Consider the following 14,893-nt stretch of genomic DNA (forward strand, 5'->3'; position numbering starts at 1 on the left):
CTTGTCACTGAAGTATTCAAGCAAAAGCTGGAAAGCTACTTAACGGAAATGTGGTTTGGTGCAGGTGGGTTGGAGTCAATGAATCACAAGACCCCTTCCAACTTTTTCTTTTAATATTTATTTTATTTATTATTATTTCTTTTTGGCTGCGTTGGGTGTTTGTTGCTGTGCGCGGCTTTCTCTAGTTGCGGCGAGCGGGGGCTACTCTTTGTTGCAGTGCGCGGGCTTCTCACTGTGGTGGCTTCTCTTGTTGCAGAGCTCGGGCTCTGGGGGCATGGGCTTCAGTAGTTGTGGCTCGCAGGCTCTAGAGCGCAGGCTCAGTAGTTGTGGTGCACGGGCTTAGTTGCTCCGCGGCACGTGGGATCTTCCCCCACCAGGGCTTGAACCTGTGTCCCCTGCATTGGCAGGCGGATTCTTAACCACTGCACCACCAGGGAAGCCCGCCCTCCCAACTCTTGACAGCTGTTTTCAGGTCCTGAATAACACGCAGATCTAAGTTGGAAAACCATCCTTAGAAAATAACTTTTGGAAAGAACGTTGTATTTAGAAATATTCCCTCCAATATTCTTCAGAGGACCAAACTTCCCAGAAGGAAGAAGAATGCAGTGGAACTCTCCCTGTCTGGGGCAGGAATGCACACAGTATCAGATGACACCCTGTAAGGAGGCTATGTCATCTGAAGAATTACCCAGAAAGTGTGCTCCAACAGCTCAAGGACTGGAGCTTGAGCTAATACAAGATGCATGAGTGTCATTTAAGATGCTGGCTGCAGGCTCAGCATTTCCAGGTGTTAGTTGCCCAGTAAAATCATCTGTGCACATCCTGAGACACTTGAACCCAGGAGAAAGCAGCCGTCTGAACACATCCCCTGAGGGGCAGAGATGGAAACAAACCTGCATAGAACAAGTTCCTCTATTCTGACTGCTTCAGGGGGCTGGGGCTCATCTGACCTGGGGCTCTCTTGGTCAAGACGCAACTTATCTTAAGAAATGTAGCACAATTTCAGGTAATCACCTCTCTTCATCTGTGCTTTCCCTTCTGTGACACTAACATCACTGTCGCCTGACACAAGATGGTGCCCATGATTCCTGGGTGAATAGATGTAACCATGGAACAACTATACATTTTGGCTAATGTGGACAAAAGATACCAATTTAGATATAAATGGGTCATTGGCTTCAGGTAAAGTCTACCTGTGCAGACAGGTGGAATGCACTATTTAAATGCTTGGCGATTCATTTCTGAATGAAGCCTCACCAAAAATAGAAATTTTAATGTTGTTTAGTTACTGGAGCCCAACTGAAGTCGCTCTCTTAAAATCAGTGTTTGTTTGGAGCCATCAAAAGTCCCTTTTACTGAAAAACAAAGGCACCAGAATAAGGGTATCAGGTAAATACAACTGCCAGGGAGAAATGAAAGTTCTAGATAGTCCAAACTCTAAATCTCTGACTCGCTGCTATGAGAGGGTGGAGAGAGAGAGAGAGACAGTAACTTTTCAAGCTGGGTATAAATGTAAAAATACAACTGTACTTTTTGAAAACACAAAATCCCAAATGGCTAACAGTTATTAGATAGGTGAGTTTGTTGAGTGTTCATACGGAATCTGAAAACATCTCATGTTTTTTGACAAAGTTAAACATGCTTGTTCCTGTATTTCTGGACTCCCTTTCTAAACTTCTGGATTTTACTTCCATTTCAAAGGAACAATTGAGGCACTGGTTTAATACAATATTTATTAAAGTGTTTTTATTAACAAACTTTCGCTAGAAAGTTCCGAGTGTGTTAATACAGCAGGCACGTTGGCTTCAATGTTTGGTATTTGACAGTCCACAGAACTGCACTTAACTCTCACAATCCTGCCACTATTTTGTGGATTGTTTGGGCAGGACCTATAACCAGCCTCCCCCATTAAATGGTTAAAGATGAACTGGGGTTCATTCTGACTTAAGTGTTCTGAGTTTACGATGACATCAGTCTGTGACAGGCCTGGCTCCACTTGCCTTTCTGCCTTGTCAGTCAGACTCACTGAACCGGAGTCCTTGTTTGCAGCCCCTCCACTGCCCTCCACGTTCCCGATGTCTCTGTTTTTACAGAGTCCCCTTTGGTGCGTCTCAGGAGCACAGCATGCTTTGTGTGAAGCTCCAGCGCTTCTGCAGACCAATGACGACGTCTCTGCCATCTTTGGAAGTTGCTCTTCTAGGCTCTGAAGACTGTGTACGCTGGTCTTACCGAGTTTTTCTTGGGTCTGAATGTGCTGACCCGGGTGGTGGAAAAAACTCCTGGGCAGAGAATTCTGCATTCCAGGAGGTTTCACTCTGCCCTGTAGGCAGGGACAGTGGTGGATGTGTGGGATGGGATGCACGAAGCCCTCGGGGGCTTGGTGTGCAGCCTTCAGAGGGGCCAGGCCGTTCTGGACATGCATGAAGCTGCTGGCAGTCGGAGCGCACTGGTGGCACAAGCAGTCACCCCTCTGCTGGCAAGACGGCAGGCCATATTTCAAAGGTTGGTAGGCATTTGGGCAGCTACATCTCTGATTCAGAGAGAAGAAGTGACACATGGTGTGCTGTTCAAGACAGGGCTGCAACAAGGCAGAGCTGGCTTCATTTTTGGTGCTTTGGTTGAGTTCGCTGTTGTAAGCTGCGTGTACGGGCATCCCTAACTTCTTCGCCTGGCTGGTGAAAAATTCAGAGCAGATGTGGGTCTCTTCGTAAGTGGTCTTCTCGGAGGCCATACAGCTGTGGGCTGCCAGAGGTTCTAATTCGTAAAACTCATGCTCCATTTCAGCTCTTTGGCCCCTGGGATCTAAGTGATACGCACTCACGGTGTGTGTCTTGCTTTGTCCCTTGTCACCAGGACTTGTCGACAAGGTGTGGGAGAAGGCACTGCACTGGAGTCTTTTAGGTAAGGGAATCTGACCACAGGTGCCCTGCGGCCCAAGGCACCGGCACATGCACTGAAAAAAGAAGGTGGCGAAAGCCCAGCTGATACACATGATGAGCATCAAGAAGGTGCCCAGCTGGGTGTAAGCCAGAACTGTGGAGGGCATCATCATGGCCCCGGCCACGAAGGTGGTGAGTGCGGCCATGGCAATGGCAGAGCCCATGCGACTCAGAGAGAAGATCACCTTCCCTTCTCGGTCGGCGTCCGGGGCCAAGCGGTAAGCAACCCCATAGTGGACGGCAAAGTCTACAGACAGGCCGACCGCAACCGAAATAGTGACCGACTCCAAGACGTTTAGCTCCCAGCCCAGCAGGACGAGAGAACCAACGGTGACAAATATAGTTCCGGCGATCGAAATGATGGCGTAAAGGCTTATGATGATGTTCCAAGTTGTAAGCAGCATCACACTAAAGGCCACGGCCACCGAGAGCCCCATGGCGATGAGGGTGCCATCGGAGAGGCTGTCCTGGAGGTCATAGAACTCCAGATTGCTGACAAACCAGCCGTGGCTGAGGCCCTCGGGTGCAGAACTCAGCTCGTTGGAAATCCACGAGTCCACCTCTTTATAAAACTGATGCATCTTTTCATAAGCCAGTGTGAAGAGGTAGGTGCTTTGGAACTCTAGCACGACTGCCCTGATGGTGTCATTGATATCAAACCTCGGCCCTGGGGTTTTGCTATCCAAATGGTAGCCCGTACTCCTCTCCAGCTCCATGATGGCTCTCTTGATGCACAGTTCGAAAATCTCTTGCTTATAGGGGAAGCTCCAGTGGCTGCAGCACGGGTACAGGGTAGGCTCATCGCAGTCCTGGTTTTCCATCCACTGCTTGAAGGTCTCAATGAAGCAGCTGGTGAAGTCCTGTTCGTCAGTCTGGTGAAAGAATGTCTGATTTCTCAGTTTTTGACAGAACTGCAAAATCCAGACCTGGGAAGCTGGGCTGGCGATGTTAAAGCCACTGTCTAAGGTCAGCTTCCCTTTGCTCTTAGGGTTTAGGGGGTTGCCATTGTCTTCTGGGGACACACCCCAGATGACCGTGATGGGCATGTGGAGCTCCTCTCCGTGGTGGACGCGCTCGAACATGAAAAGCTTTTTGTACTCGGCGTCGTAACGTTCAAAAGGGTGGGACGACCTGAACACCTGGAACTCGGACAGCTCCAAAGAGGGCAGCTTCATCTTTGGGTTTATGCAGACGATGTAGGCCCCGCCCACAGTTAAGGCCAGGAACCAGACCAGCCATAGGTAGCGAAACTTAATGACAATGCACGGCAATACTTTTTCAAAAAAAATTCGAGACGCTTCCGAAATGGCAAAAAGGACTTTGTGGCACTTCTGACAGGCCACTGTCCAGCAGCTTTTGTTATCGTATATTTGCTGCTGGGGCTTCTTGAAGCAGCTGAAGATATTGAGAAGATACCGCTCGTGCAGGACAACCACGGCCGGAAGCCAGGTGACCATCAAAACGTAATTCACCAGTATAGCTGTCCCCGCGTATACCCCAAAGCATCTGATGGCTGTGATATTGCTCACGTAGTTAGCGTAAAAGGCAGCCGCTGTGGTAAAACTGGTGACGAACATGGAGAGGGCGGCGTGTTGCAGCGTGATGCTCACTGTCTCTGAGGTTTCCGCGTGAGGCTTGTCAAATTTGGTGTAGTTCCAGACATCACACAGGACAAAAGCATCATCCGCTCCAATGCCCACCAAAATAATGAGTGCGGTGAGGTTCATAAAAGGGAAAAATTCAAAGTTAAACACCACGCGGTAGAGAAAATAGGACACAATCAAGGAACTGATGATGGCAAACATGGTCATCAGAGTGATAAACATGGACTTGGTGTAGACACACATGACTGAAAGGACGATCACGATGGCGATGGCAGGATACACGGTATCCATCAGAAGATAGTCCTGAAACAAACTGTGTTTGATCCCAAACTCAATCCCGGTGATGGTGGTGACGCCGTCGGAAGCGTTCCAGTTTTCGAAGTTGTCCAAGTAAATGTTCATCATGCTCTCCCCTTTCTCTGTGGGCGAGAAGAGCATGCTGTACTTTAAAGCGGGTGTGTAGTCGGCTGTCTTTGGGGCCATAAAGTCTTTATCCACCAAGTAGTGGAGGATCTGGTACACAGCGTTGTACTTGGTACATTTCCGTGGCACGTTGGTGCACTTGAGCTGGTCCTTCCTCCGGGCCGCCATGTCCCAGCAGTCTGGCTCCAGGGTGCCGTTCTGGTAGTGTTTGGCACAGGTCCGAAGTAGCTTCAAGGTATGAGAAACGTCTCGCTCGACGATTTTCTGGCAGGATGATCTGTTGTTCAGAATAGCAATGTAGTTCCCCAGCGTCCAGCTGGGGCAGCAGGAAGCAGCCGTGGTCCTCTGGCAGAGATCACCAAACCGGGGATGAGATCTGATCTGCAGAGACAGAGACACGCGGAAGAACTGACGTTTAAAATCAGTTCACAGGAAGGTCTGAACGACGGTGGCCTTGAGGGACAGGAAAGTTACAGAAGTTATAGAATCATCCTCTGAATTAGGTAGCAGTTTGAACACAAGGTGAGTTTTCCCCCCAAATCTGCTCTCTTCTGCTGCAGGAGGCTCACTAAGTTACTTCATTTTGAACAACAAACTCCTATTTGGGGATGACATACAAGTGTGAAACAATTTCAATCAATGCCAGTTTGGTTTCAAAAAGGAGGTAAAATTAACACCTCTTTAGTAAACAAGCCTTTTCAAAGTCACTTTAAAAAGCAATAAAGTGGATAGGCTGTGAAGCTTATGTATGTATACCTATGGGATTAATTGAGAGAACAATTGCCCAAGTGATATATAAAACGAATTTGTGGCTTTGCCTAAAATTTCTGGTAATCAGCGTGAAATTTTTGGTGACAAAGTACTATATTTCAATCAACTTGGAGGCAAAGATGATAGTCTCTAGATAACTGTCAGACTCAAAAAAGTGATTCTGGTAATATCAGAAGCAGTGATGCCAAAGACGCATGAAAAACCTGGAATAAAATTGTTTCCTGATACGTGAGTAGAGGGGGAAAATGTTTCTAAATTAAAATTATATGTGTGTGTGTGTATATATATATATATACATATATATGATTTTAAATAAACATACACAAGTAATAAAATACTTCAATAGGAATTTAATTATTTCTTCCACATCTTTCAAAGTTTATTCAAGTTGGCTAACTCCCCCTTTTGGGGAACGTTCTGTTTTGGTAAACAGGGGTCTGCTGCGTATTAGCAAGTAAGAAAATGTTTCTAAATTAAAATTATATGTGTGTGTGTATATATATATATACATACATATGATTTTAAATAAACATACACAAGTAATAAAATACTTCAATAGGAATTTAATTATTTCTTCCACATCTTTCAAAGTTTATTCAAGTTGGCTAACTCCCCCTTTTGGGGAACGTTCTGTTTTGGTAAACAGGGGTCTGCTGCGTATTAGCAAGTATAACAATTCTGGATTTAATGTGGATAGTATTTCATTTAGAACACTATTCCTGGAGGAGGCTTTCCTTCTTATGGCTGTTCTTGTTACAGAAAATTGAAATTTGTTCCAATGTCAAAGCTGGCATTGCTAAGATTAGAGTGAAGCCTGCACAATCCCATCATCTTAAAAAATCTGTAAGTTACAAATGGCCCCTCTTCCCTGAGGGTGAGAATAAGAGATATCGCCCTGCTCTTGAGCCTGTCCAGAGACTTCTCCGGAAGTGCCAGGGCTAAAGACGACCCACTCCTATCACTTTCCCTCATCTCTATTTACCAAAGGTTGTTCCAGGGAAGAAACTCCAAAGTTCAAGAAGGGCATGAGTATTCTTTTTTTCTAATAAGATTAAAACCACCCTTTCCCTTTTATTAAAGTGGGCTTTATCAATCATGCGTTGAAATATTTTCTCAAAGTAGAAGAGAAGCTGGCACAATTCACCTCTTTAGAACTTAGACTTATCCAAGAACCAAGTTACTTGTAACTTGGCTGTGAAGACACTTTACTGGGACTTATTCTGAAGGGGCAAGGTGTAGATGAAAGGAGATTGGCCACGTATTGTGAATTGCTGAAGTTGGGTGACCTGCATATAGGGATTCATTCTACAATTCTACTTTTGCCTCTGTTTGAAAATTTCCATAATAAAAAGTTGGGTGTTTTTTTTTTTTTTTTAAGATACTCTATTGGGGGTAAAGAAAAATGAGTCAAAGGGTTATTATACAAGTGTACTAAAATAATGTTGATTTTAACAAAGGTTTAATTTTTAAGCTCATTTTTAAAGAGCGATAATTACTTGACATTTCATAAAATAGGATAATTAATATTTAATTGTTTCTAGGTTAAAATATTCACATGTGCTAACTCAGGGGAAACTGAACCACCTAATAAATAACAGGAAACCCTGGAATAGCATCTCTCAGATAACCAGGTTTACCCCACAAAGGAATAACAGGCAAGTCCCTGGGGTCAGCCTGGTGAACCGCAAGAAAGGTAGCGCAGCCCCAATGTCTGACAGTTTTCAGATGGAAGGAAATGAACTGTATCCATTGCGAAACCCCCTGTCAGCTAGAAGGACCATATTTGTACTTGCTCAAATCCCCAAAAGCCAAAGATAAAGGAAATAGGGCTGCCAGCTAAAACTGGAAACGAAAGCACAGAATTCTGTCCTTGAATAACCCTTTCAAAGAATTGCAGGGGTTTCTTATGTGTGTATCTGACCAAAGATTTAAAAGCTGGACATGACAAACACAGACCAAGTACTACTTTGATGGCTGCTATCAAAAATAAATGCTAATGAGCCTCCGGAGGGCCAGTCCTCACATTCAAAGGTGATGGCTGATGTACAACCTTTGGAAAACAGTTTCTGAGGACTCTTTTACAGGGTAAGAAATAAGGACAGAGAGAAGACATTTATCCTGAGTTGGATGCCAGTGCCCTGAATCTAAAGGAATGGAGCTCAAGGATTGTCTAGGCTTTCAGGGAGTATGTCCCCATCCATCCATCCATCCATCCAGCCATCCATCCAGAAGGAAAAATATTTATTGAGCACCTATCAAGACAGATAAGGCAAAGTGGTCCTGCCCTCAAGTGGCTCACAGTGAGGCAGGGAAATCAGACAAGAAAACAAACCGTTACAATTCAACATGAGAAGCAGCATATTATGTGTAAGGGTCTATGTGAACCTGTGGACAGAGTGCCAAGGTCTGTAAGTGCGATGGGATAACGGCACAACTTAGTCATCTGGGACTGAGATAACTCAACACAGTCGTATTTTATATTGTGGGGCTTGAAGAGCTTGGCAAGCAGGTGTATCTTTATGCAGAAGGCAGCTGCATCTTTGCCATATTCTTGGGAAAGGGGATTGACAGGAATGCTTTTGAAATCTTTGAAGTTTATAAAAATAAGGATGGAGTTAACGAGAGCAATTTCTTGCAACTCTTATGAGGAATGCCCTTTTCATTCTAGGTATTCACAAACAGGATTTTTAGGGATCATTTTGCTTATGTGGTGATAAGACGTCTTTGCACACTTCCCTAGTTAGATAGTAGCAGGGGTGGAGTTGGCTTCAAATAAGAGTAAAGGAAGAGGAGAGAAAAAGAAGAAACCAGCAGAGTTTTAAATGATACCTTAACTTTCAAAACTAATGGCCAAGTTGGAGATATGTTAAGAAGCTAAGGAAAGAAAAAAGGGAAGAAAATTAAGCCCTTAATACCAGGTTCAGTCAACTGCTAGACACTCCTTTCCCACGTGACCAAGTTCCTCATGTACTAAAAGTTGAAGGGAGCCTAGAGAGGAAGAAGAAAGCAAGGGCTCCACAGCTCCCTTTAAAACAAGCATCAGGAAACACATTTCTGGGGTCCTCTAAGCGTGTGAGGGGGGCATTCCAGCTGTCCACAAAAGCTACCCGAGTAAAATGGGTCTTAGTCACCAAATCCCTTCTACAAGCTGATTCCTCTGAGCTCCAACATCTACACTATGCAAAGACTAAGAAATAGGGTAAAGGGCTTCCAGCAGAGTCAAGATTAGAGACACACACACTTCTTTGTTACTAATGACTCTGCCAGTGTGTCCCGTAGGAATGTCAAAGTGCAGAAAAAAGTAGTGAAGGAGATCAGGGGAGTCAACTGAGGCTCCTTTTGAAAGAGTCTAAAAAAAACCCCAAGCATTTCTGTGAGGAGGTAGACGAGCATCAGAAACAGAAGCTCTTCACTCTGGAAACCAGCGCCCATCTGAAATACGAGTGTAAGTGGCATGTAATTTAAATGGGATCTGGAATTTGAACTCAACGTATTATCAACACAGGCAGGCGGCCACTGGAAGACCTGGTCTCGTGACATTACACTGATTACCAGATGCTTTCTGGAGTCAACCCACCAACAGTTAAGCTCTTCTGCTCTGTACCATTTGGTGTGTGTCCCATTCAACTTGATAGTTGTTAATAACTAAGTGGTTAGGTACAATAGCTAGGATTTGAGGGGGGAAAAAAGGGAAAGACTGCCAAGTAGCCTCAGGACGCATTTTGCTCAAACCGCCATAACAAATAAAAATCCTCAAAGGGTCTTGAGCTGGGAGACTCAGAAAAGTACAGTAATAATCTGAAATCTGAACTGTTGACCAAGAGTTATTATTTAAGATATCACTGAATACATTATCTCTATGAGAAACATATGTTATTCTGGGTTCATAGCAAGAGTTTGAGACTAGAATACGAGGGCATTTGCAACTGGCAAAAAAGTATTTAATTTAAAAAGTTAAAATTACAACCATGCTCCTTGAGGTAGTGTTTGGGGGCCTTGATTCTCTTTATTCATTTATTGGTGTGGATCTACAATTGGCTTGACCATTCATTCAGATGTACGTGTGTCTTGGGTCTGTTCCTCAAATTTTCACAAGAGTATCACAAATTGTTAGTTCTTGCCAGGGATTACAGACTTGAACTCACAGCTATCCAATCCTTATTATGAGCCCAGTAGGAAAAAAAACTCAGACAAGCAGATATCTATTCTTTTCGATAGCCAGAATTTTGCAAATGCATCAAAACAGATAACTAGTGGGAACCTGCTCTATAGCACAGGGAGCTCAGCTTGGTGCTCTGTGATGACCTAGATGGTGGGGGAGAGGGGGAGGGAGGTCCAAGAGGGAGGGGATACATGTATACATATAGCTGATTCACTTCATTGTACAGCAGAAACTAACACAACATTGTACAGCAATTTTACTCCAATAAAAAAAAAATGGTGTTATTCCAAGGTCACAGGTCCATTGTGAGAGAAGTAAAGTACCCAGCATAAAGCCTTGCACATAGCAAGTACTCTACATATACACTACTTTAGAGTTAACTTTCTATATGAGAAGGGTTGTAACCCACAACAAGAAGTATGTTCATAGCTTCTAAATAACCTACTGATAGCTGTAGAACAGAAGAAAATATGACAAATAAAAATTGACCACCGATGAAGAAACTTTGGGTTGTTTATAGATAGTTTGTGACTTTGGTCTATTTGGAGCTGCACAGAGACGAGATGTCACTCACAGAAAATCCCGATATCCTAATCAATGCAAAAGTTATTTTCAAAATATATAAAGAGCCTTTCAGAATGAAGAATAAAGTCAGGAGATCTGGGACCAACCAACTAGGTGACCTGGGTAAGCCACTCAGTTCTCAGAAGGTACTTATATCAGCACAATGAGATGCTGGTCTGTGGGTTATCTCAAAGAGTCCTTTCTACCTCCTGTTCCATTAAGAAACCCTGTTGATAGAACAGGTCATTGCACTGGATTGTCAGTCTAGCTCTCAGCAGGGCATGTGATTAGATTTTCAACTGACCAGTGGTTTTACATTTTAGAATTATGCTAAGAACACGAGTTCCTTTTCTACCTGGTCACTGTGCTTGGGCAAGGCCATTAGTGACATCAGACAGCAGCTTCTACTTGGAGAAACTACCTCTGAACACATGAAACTGACAGCTCTTCCAAGCTCGGTAGGTGACTTCACACTTTCTGGTGCTGTCTTCTTGCATCTTTCTGTCTTGTAAAGCAGCAAGGTGTTTAGAGTTCAGAACAATCTGGATTGGATTACTTTGGCCATTTCCATAGATACTGTATTTTGCTGTCCCCTTTCCTAGCGTGTGCCCTAAATTTTCCTTTGAGGTCATCGGCCCAAAGGACCCATTGATTGCCAGAAAGGTGAGCATTTCATTGCATAATTAAGATGCTGACAATCGCCTCAGGGGGAAAATGGAGTGAATAATGAAACTAGATTAGGAAGATAAAATACAACAAAAGAAGAAAAAAAAAGGCTTAACTACTATCCTGAAAGGAAATAAGCTGTGAAATAATACAAAAGACTATCATGGACAAAAACTGAGTGGGAAAGAAAAAGAGTTCTTTATTAAGGAAGATGGTTTGTTTTAAAGGTGGGGAAGCAGAGACACTTTGATCCTGGGATCCGAAAGAATGCGAGGCCACTCTGCTGGTGTTTACTCCTCGGTAGGTAAGCCACTTGAGTGCTTTCATCTGATCAGGCACCAGGGTCAGCAGTAAAAGGAGTTTCAAAAGTATAACCTTATTCGTGCTAAATGTATTTCAGTTTTACTTTACATACCCTTGAGTTATCTACTTTGCACATTGATTTAATTGCAGGTAAATTCCACAATGTCTCCCCTCCAGCTGAAGTAAATACTACTCTGGAATATCGGTCACCTGGTGATAGGAGAAAAGAGAAAAAGGTTTATAAATTATTCATTTATTTCAGAAGACTCAGCGTTCAGAAATAATTCAAACTGGGAAACCACCTGGGCAATTCATTAGCAGTAGGGAATCCTGTCTTTCATTAAACTCCAGGAGAAAAATGTAAAAAAATTTTAAAGAGTAACGCTATAATATTGCTTCAGCTCAAAGCCTTTGTCTACTCACTGTATCTTAAAAATCGTAGAAGTTATGTAACATATCTAGTTCTGATCAGACTGTAATTAGGAAGAGCAATCCATAGGAACTTTCAGCAGAAAATCAACAGAACGCCTCCCCTTAATTTCACAACACGTCACCCCAATGGTATATAAAATCAAAGAATGATGCACCAGGGAGCATCAAGAACGGATTATAAGGATGTTCTCTTTGGCAGCTAACTAGAGAGCAAAGACGGCAAGTGATCAGCTTAAAAGCACTAAAAACAGTCAACTAAACACAGAACGCTGGCCAGGATCACAGACATACTCCTCATTCTGGTTGAGTGTTCAGAGTTCTAGAAAAAACATTTTGAAAATTATACTAATACAAAATATATTTCTGAATAAGGGAGGTTGTGTGATATCCTGGAAAGAGCATGGTCTTTAGAGTTAGAACTGGGTGTAACCAGGTTCTGTCATCTACTAGCTGGATGATCTTAGGCAACTAACAACTTTTCTGAGCCTCGGTTTGGTTCCTCATCTGTAAAATAAAGACAGCAACACCTTCCCAAATAGGTGTGAGAATTAAATGAGGTACTGAAAAACGGGTGCTCAGTAAGTACTGTTTCTGCTTCCTCAGCCATTAAAAAAATTAATATGAACCAACTGAAACGGAGTAGATTCGTTTTATATGATCTAAAATGCCTAATGGTGCTGACAAAGAAAATCAATTTGCAAATTTATGAATAAAGCTTTATTACATGAAAAACTTCATGGTCACGAAGTTTTCTTTAGTAAACTCTTGTCTTCAAGACAAATAAAGACCCTGAGGTTTGACAAGATCTAGAAACATCAAAGACCCAATCAGGTCCTCTAGTGATCTAAGAAGAGAGGGAAAAAACAAATTTTAGAAGGATTTTCAACAACAACAACAACAAAAAGCTGAAACCAGAAGAGCTTCAATGTTAATATTCACTTAATCAGAAACTGGAGTTATTGCAATTCCTCATCCGTAACCATGAGGGCTAATCAATGACTTTCAAACTGACACATGTTTCCTTGAGGCCATGAACTCCTCCTTCCTGGCAGCTGCACAGAGACCAGGCTGACTCTAGGCTACAGCGAATTTTATTTCGTGAATTTGCTGCCAACATTTAGAGATCTGGTGATTCCACATTGAAATCTGGATGCCTGGCCTCCGGGAATTTCTTACAATCTTTGGGCCCTCGTTTTGTTTTTTTTCAAGGTCACATTCTGCTGCATTCTCCTCAATCACCATCACTTCCTGCATTCTTAACCCAGCTCACTTTTCTCATTCATATATGAGCTAGGTCCCTGAGGCATTCAAGCTTTGGACCTCTGGACTTTATTTTGTTCATCTCGCTACCTGTAATGTCTAATGACAAGGCTGGCACAAGAAGGCTATTAATATAGGCTTTTTGAATGAATCAACAATGTAGATATAAATTTTTGATAATACTGTAGATTATGTCAGCGTTCAATCCAAAAAATGTACAAGGAATTTTTTAAATGCGTTGAGATTTGGGGCAAGGTCAAGAATTTTATTAGATTTATATCTTTCTTAAAACTGAATATAACTCAATCATCTCTCATTAATTTTTAATTTTAGGTAACTAAATTCAGATTAGTGGTTGACTGACCTAGAGAAGTAAAATTACAAGTTAATTAGGCTAAAACCCCTTTAAGCACGATAGAAACAGTGAAGCTGTGTGACCAGCCACCTACTCTTGACAGTCTAGGTTATCAATCATGTTCAATCCCAGGAAACTCTGAAAGGTTTGTCATCTACGAAGCCACTCACTTGGAACGTCGCAGAAAAAGCTGTCCTTGTGGAAGTTCCAGTCAACTTCTCTTTTCTCTCTTTCATAATGATCATCTGACCATCTATCATCCCGATGGCTGAAATGGAACACAGTTTGATCTTCAATCAAGTCCCCACTATTTCAAGGCTGAGAAGCCTACTGGTAACAATACAACCTCAAAGTCATGACCTATGAAGCGCTTGATATTGTTGGAAGGATGAACATAAGCAGCCAACATTAATTTTCTCACTTCTGAAAAAGGAAGAAAAACCCCAAACCCTCACTAATATACAACAAAATCTTAAAAGACAATGACAATTTCAACAAATTCAGTGGCAAAGATTTTGAGCCACACATTTTAGATGTAATCTTTTTGCTCAGGCAATGTTTAAAACTGGAATTGTTAGCAGTGGTTTGTCTAAAAGTTAATAAATGATTACCTTTTGGCTTGTTCATCTGCATATTTAAAGGGGTAATTTGCTAATGTTGCTTTGTATCCTGTATTTTTCACCATGTTATTCCACGTGACCAGTCTCTGGCCTATTGCAGTCCCTCTTGGTTCAAAACCCTAAGGCAAAATATTACAAATTCCCATTAGTGTACTTCATTTTAGGCTAAGTATAGTTATAACAGGTTGGGAAGGCAATGTCAAGGTGATGTATAGCTTTCAACAGAAAATATACACGTTCCTCACAGCTACTCCAGAGGCGAACCGCATTAAGACAAGATGACTTGACATAATAATGATCACCTATTTACTGTGACAAACAGTTTGATTCTTTGGTATGTTACATGTCTCAGGAAAGAGGGGGAAAAAAACTTATCTGAAGCTTCTCTTCCAAATTCATACCTGGCATTTATTTTTATGTTATAAAAAAATCATGGTCAAATTAAATTGTGTTATGCATGCAACAGTGTTTTACAAAGAGTTTATCATTATCCTTGCTCATACTTTCCTCACTATTCCACTTCCGAGGGACATTTACTTAAAAACAGACCCTGCTATCTCTCAGTCATACTGAAATTCCTTTAACGTCTTTGGGACAAAAAGGTGGCATTCAGTCTTCAAGACTTTTTGAAGACGTTTTTACAGTCTGCAGATTCTCCAATTTTCTGCTTTTTAGTTTAAACATGGAGACCAAGAAGCAAATTTCCAGATTTTTGATGGTGAGCAAGTTACCTGACCCCTTTTAAGAACCTGAGAATACAGACATGTCTCTACTTTTCAGAAAGAGAACTGTAT

At 42.4% G+C, this 14,893-nt stretch overlaps 1 protein-coding gene across 3 annotated transcripts in view; it reads right to left on the reverse strand.

The window, feature by feature from the left end:
- Positions 1-1,735: 1,735 nt before the first annotated feature.
- The window catches only part of DISP1 (dispatched RND transporter family member 1), a 198,404-nt gene continuing 185,246 nt past the window's right edge, over positions 1,736-14,893 (reverse strand). For all 3 annotated transcript variants that reach the window (XM_024750475.1, XM_024750473.1, XM_024750474.1), the window contains exons 5-8: positions 14,091-14,218; positions 13,650-13,747; positions 11,545-11,642; positions 1,736-5,347 (exon numbers count right to left, since the gene is read on the reverse strand). In XM_024750475.1, the coding sequence (XP_024606243.1) occupies positions 1,736-5,347; positions 11,545-11,642; positions 13,650-13,747; positions 14,091-14,218 (3,936 nt within the window). The remainder of the gene's footprint in view (positions 5,348-11,544; positions 11,643-13,649; positions 13,748-14,090; positions 14,219-14,893) is intronic.

The sequence above is a fragment of the Neophocaena asiaeorientalis genome, unplaced genomic scaffold (assembly GCF_003031525.2).
Source record: "Neophocaena asiaeorientalis asiaeorientalis breed wild unplaced genomic scaffold, Neophocaena_asiaeorientalis_V1.1 scaffold430, whole genome shotgun sequence".
NCBI classification, from domain to species: domain Eukaryota; kingdom Metazoa; phylum Chordata; class Mammalia; order Artiodactyla; family Phocoenidae; genus Neophocaena; species Neophocaena asiaeorientalis.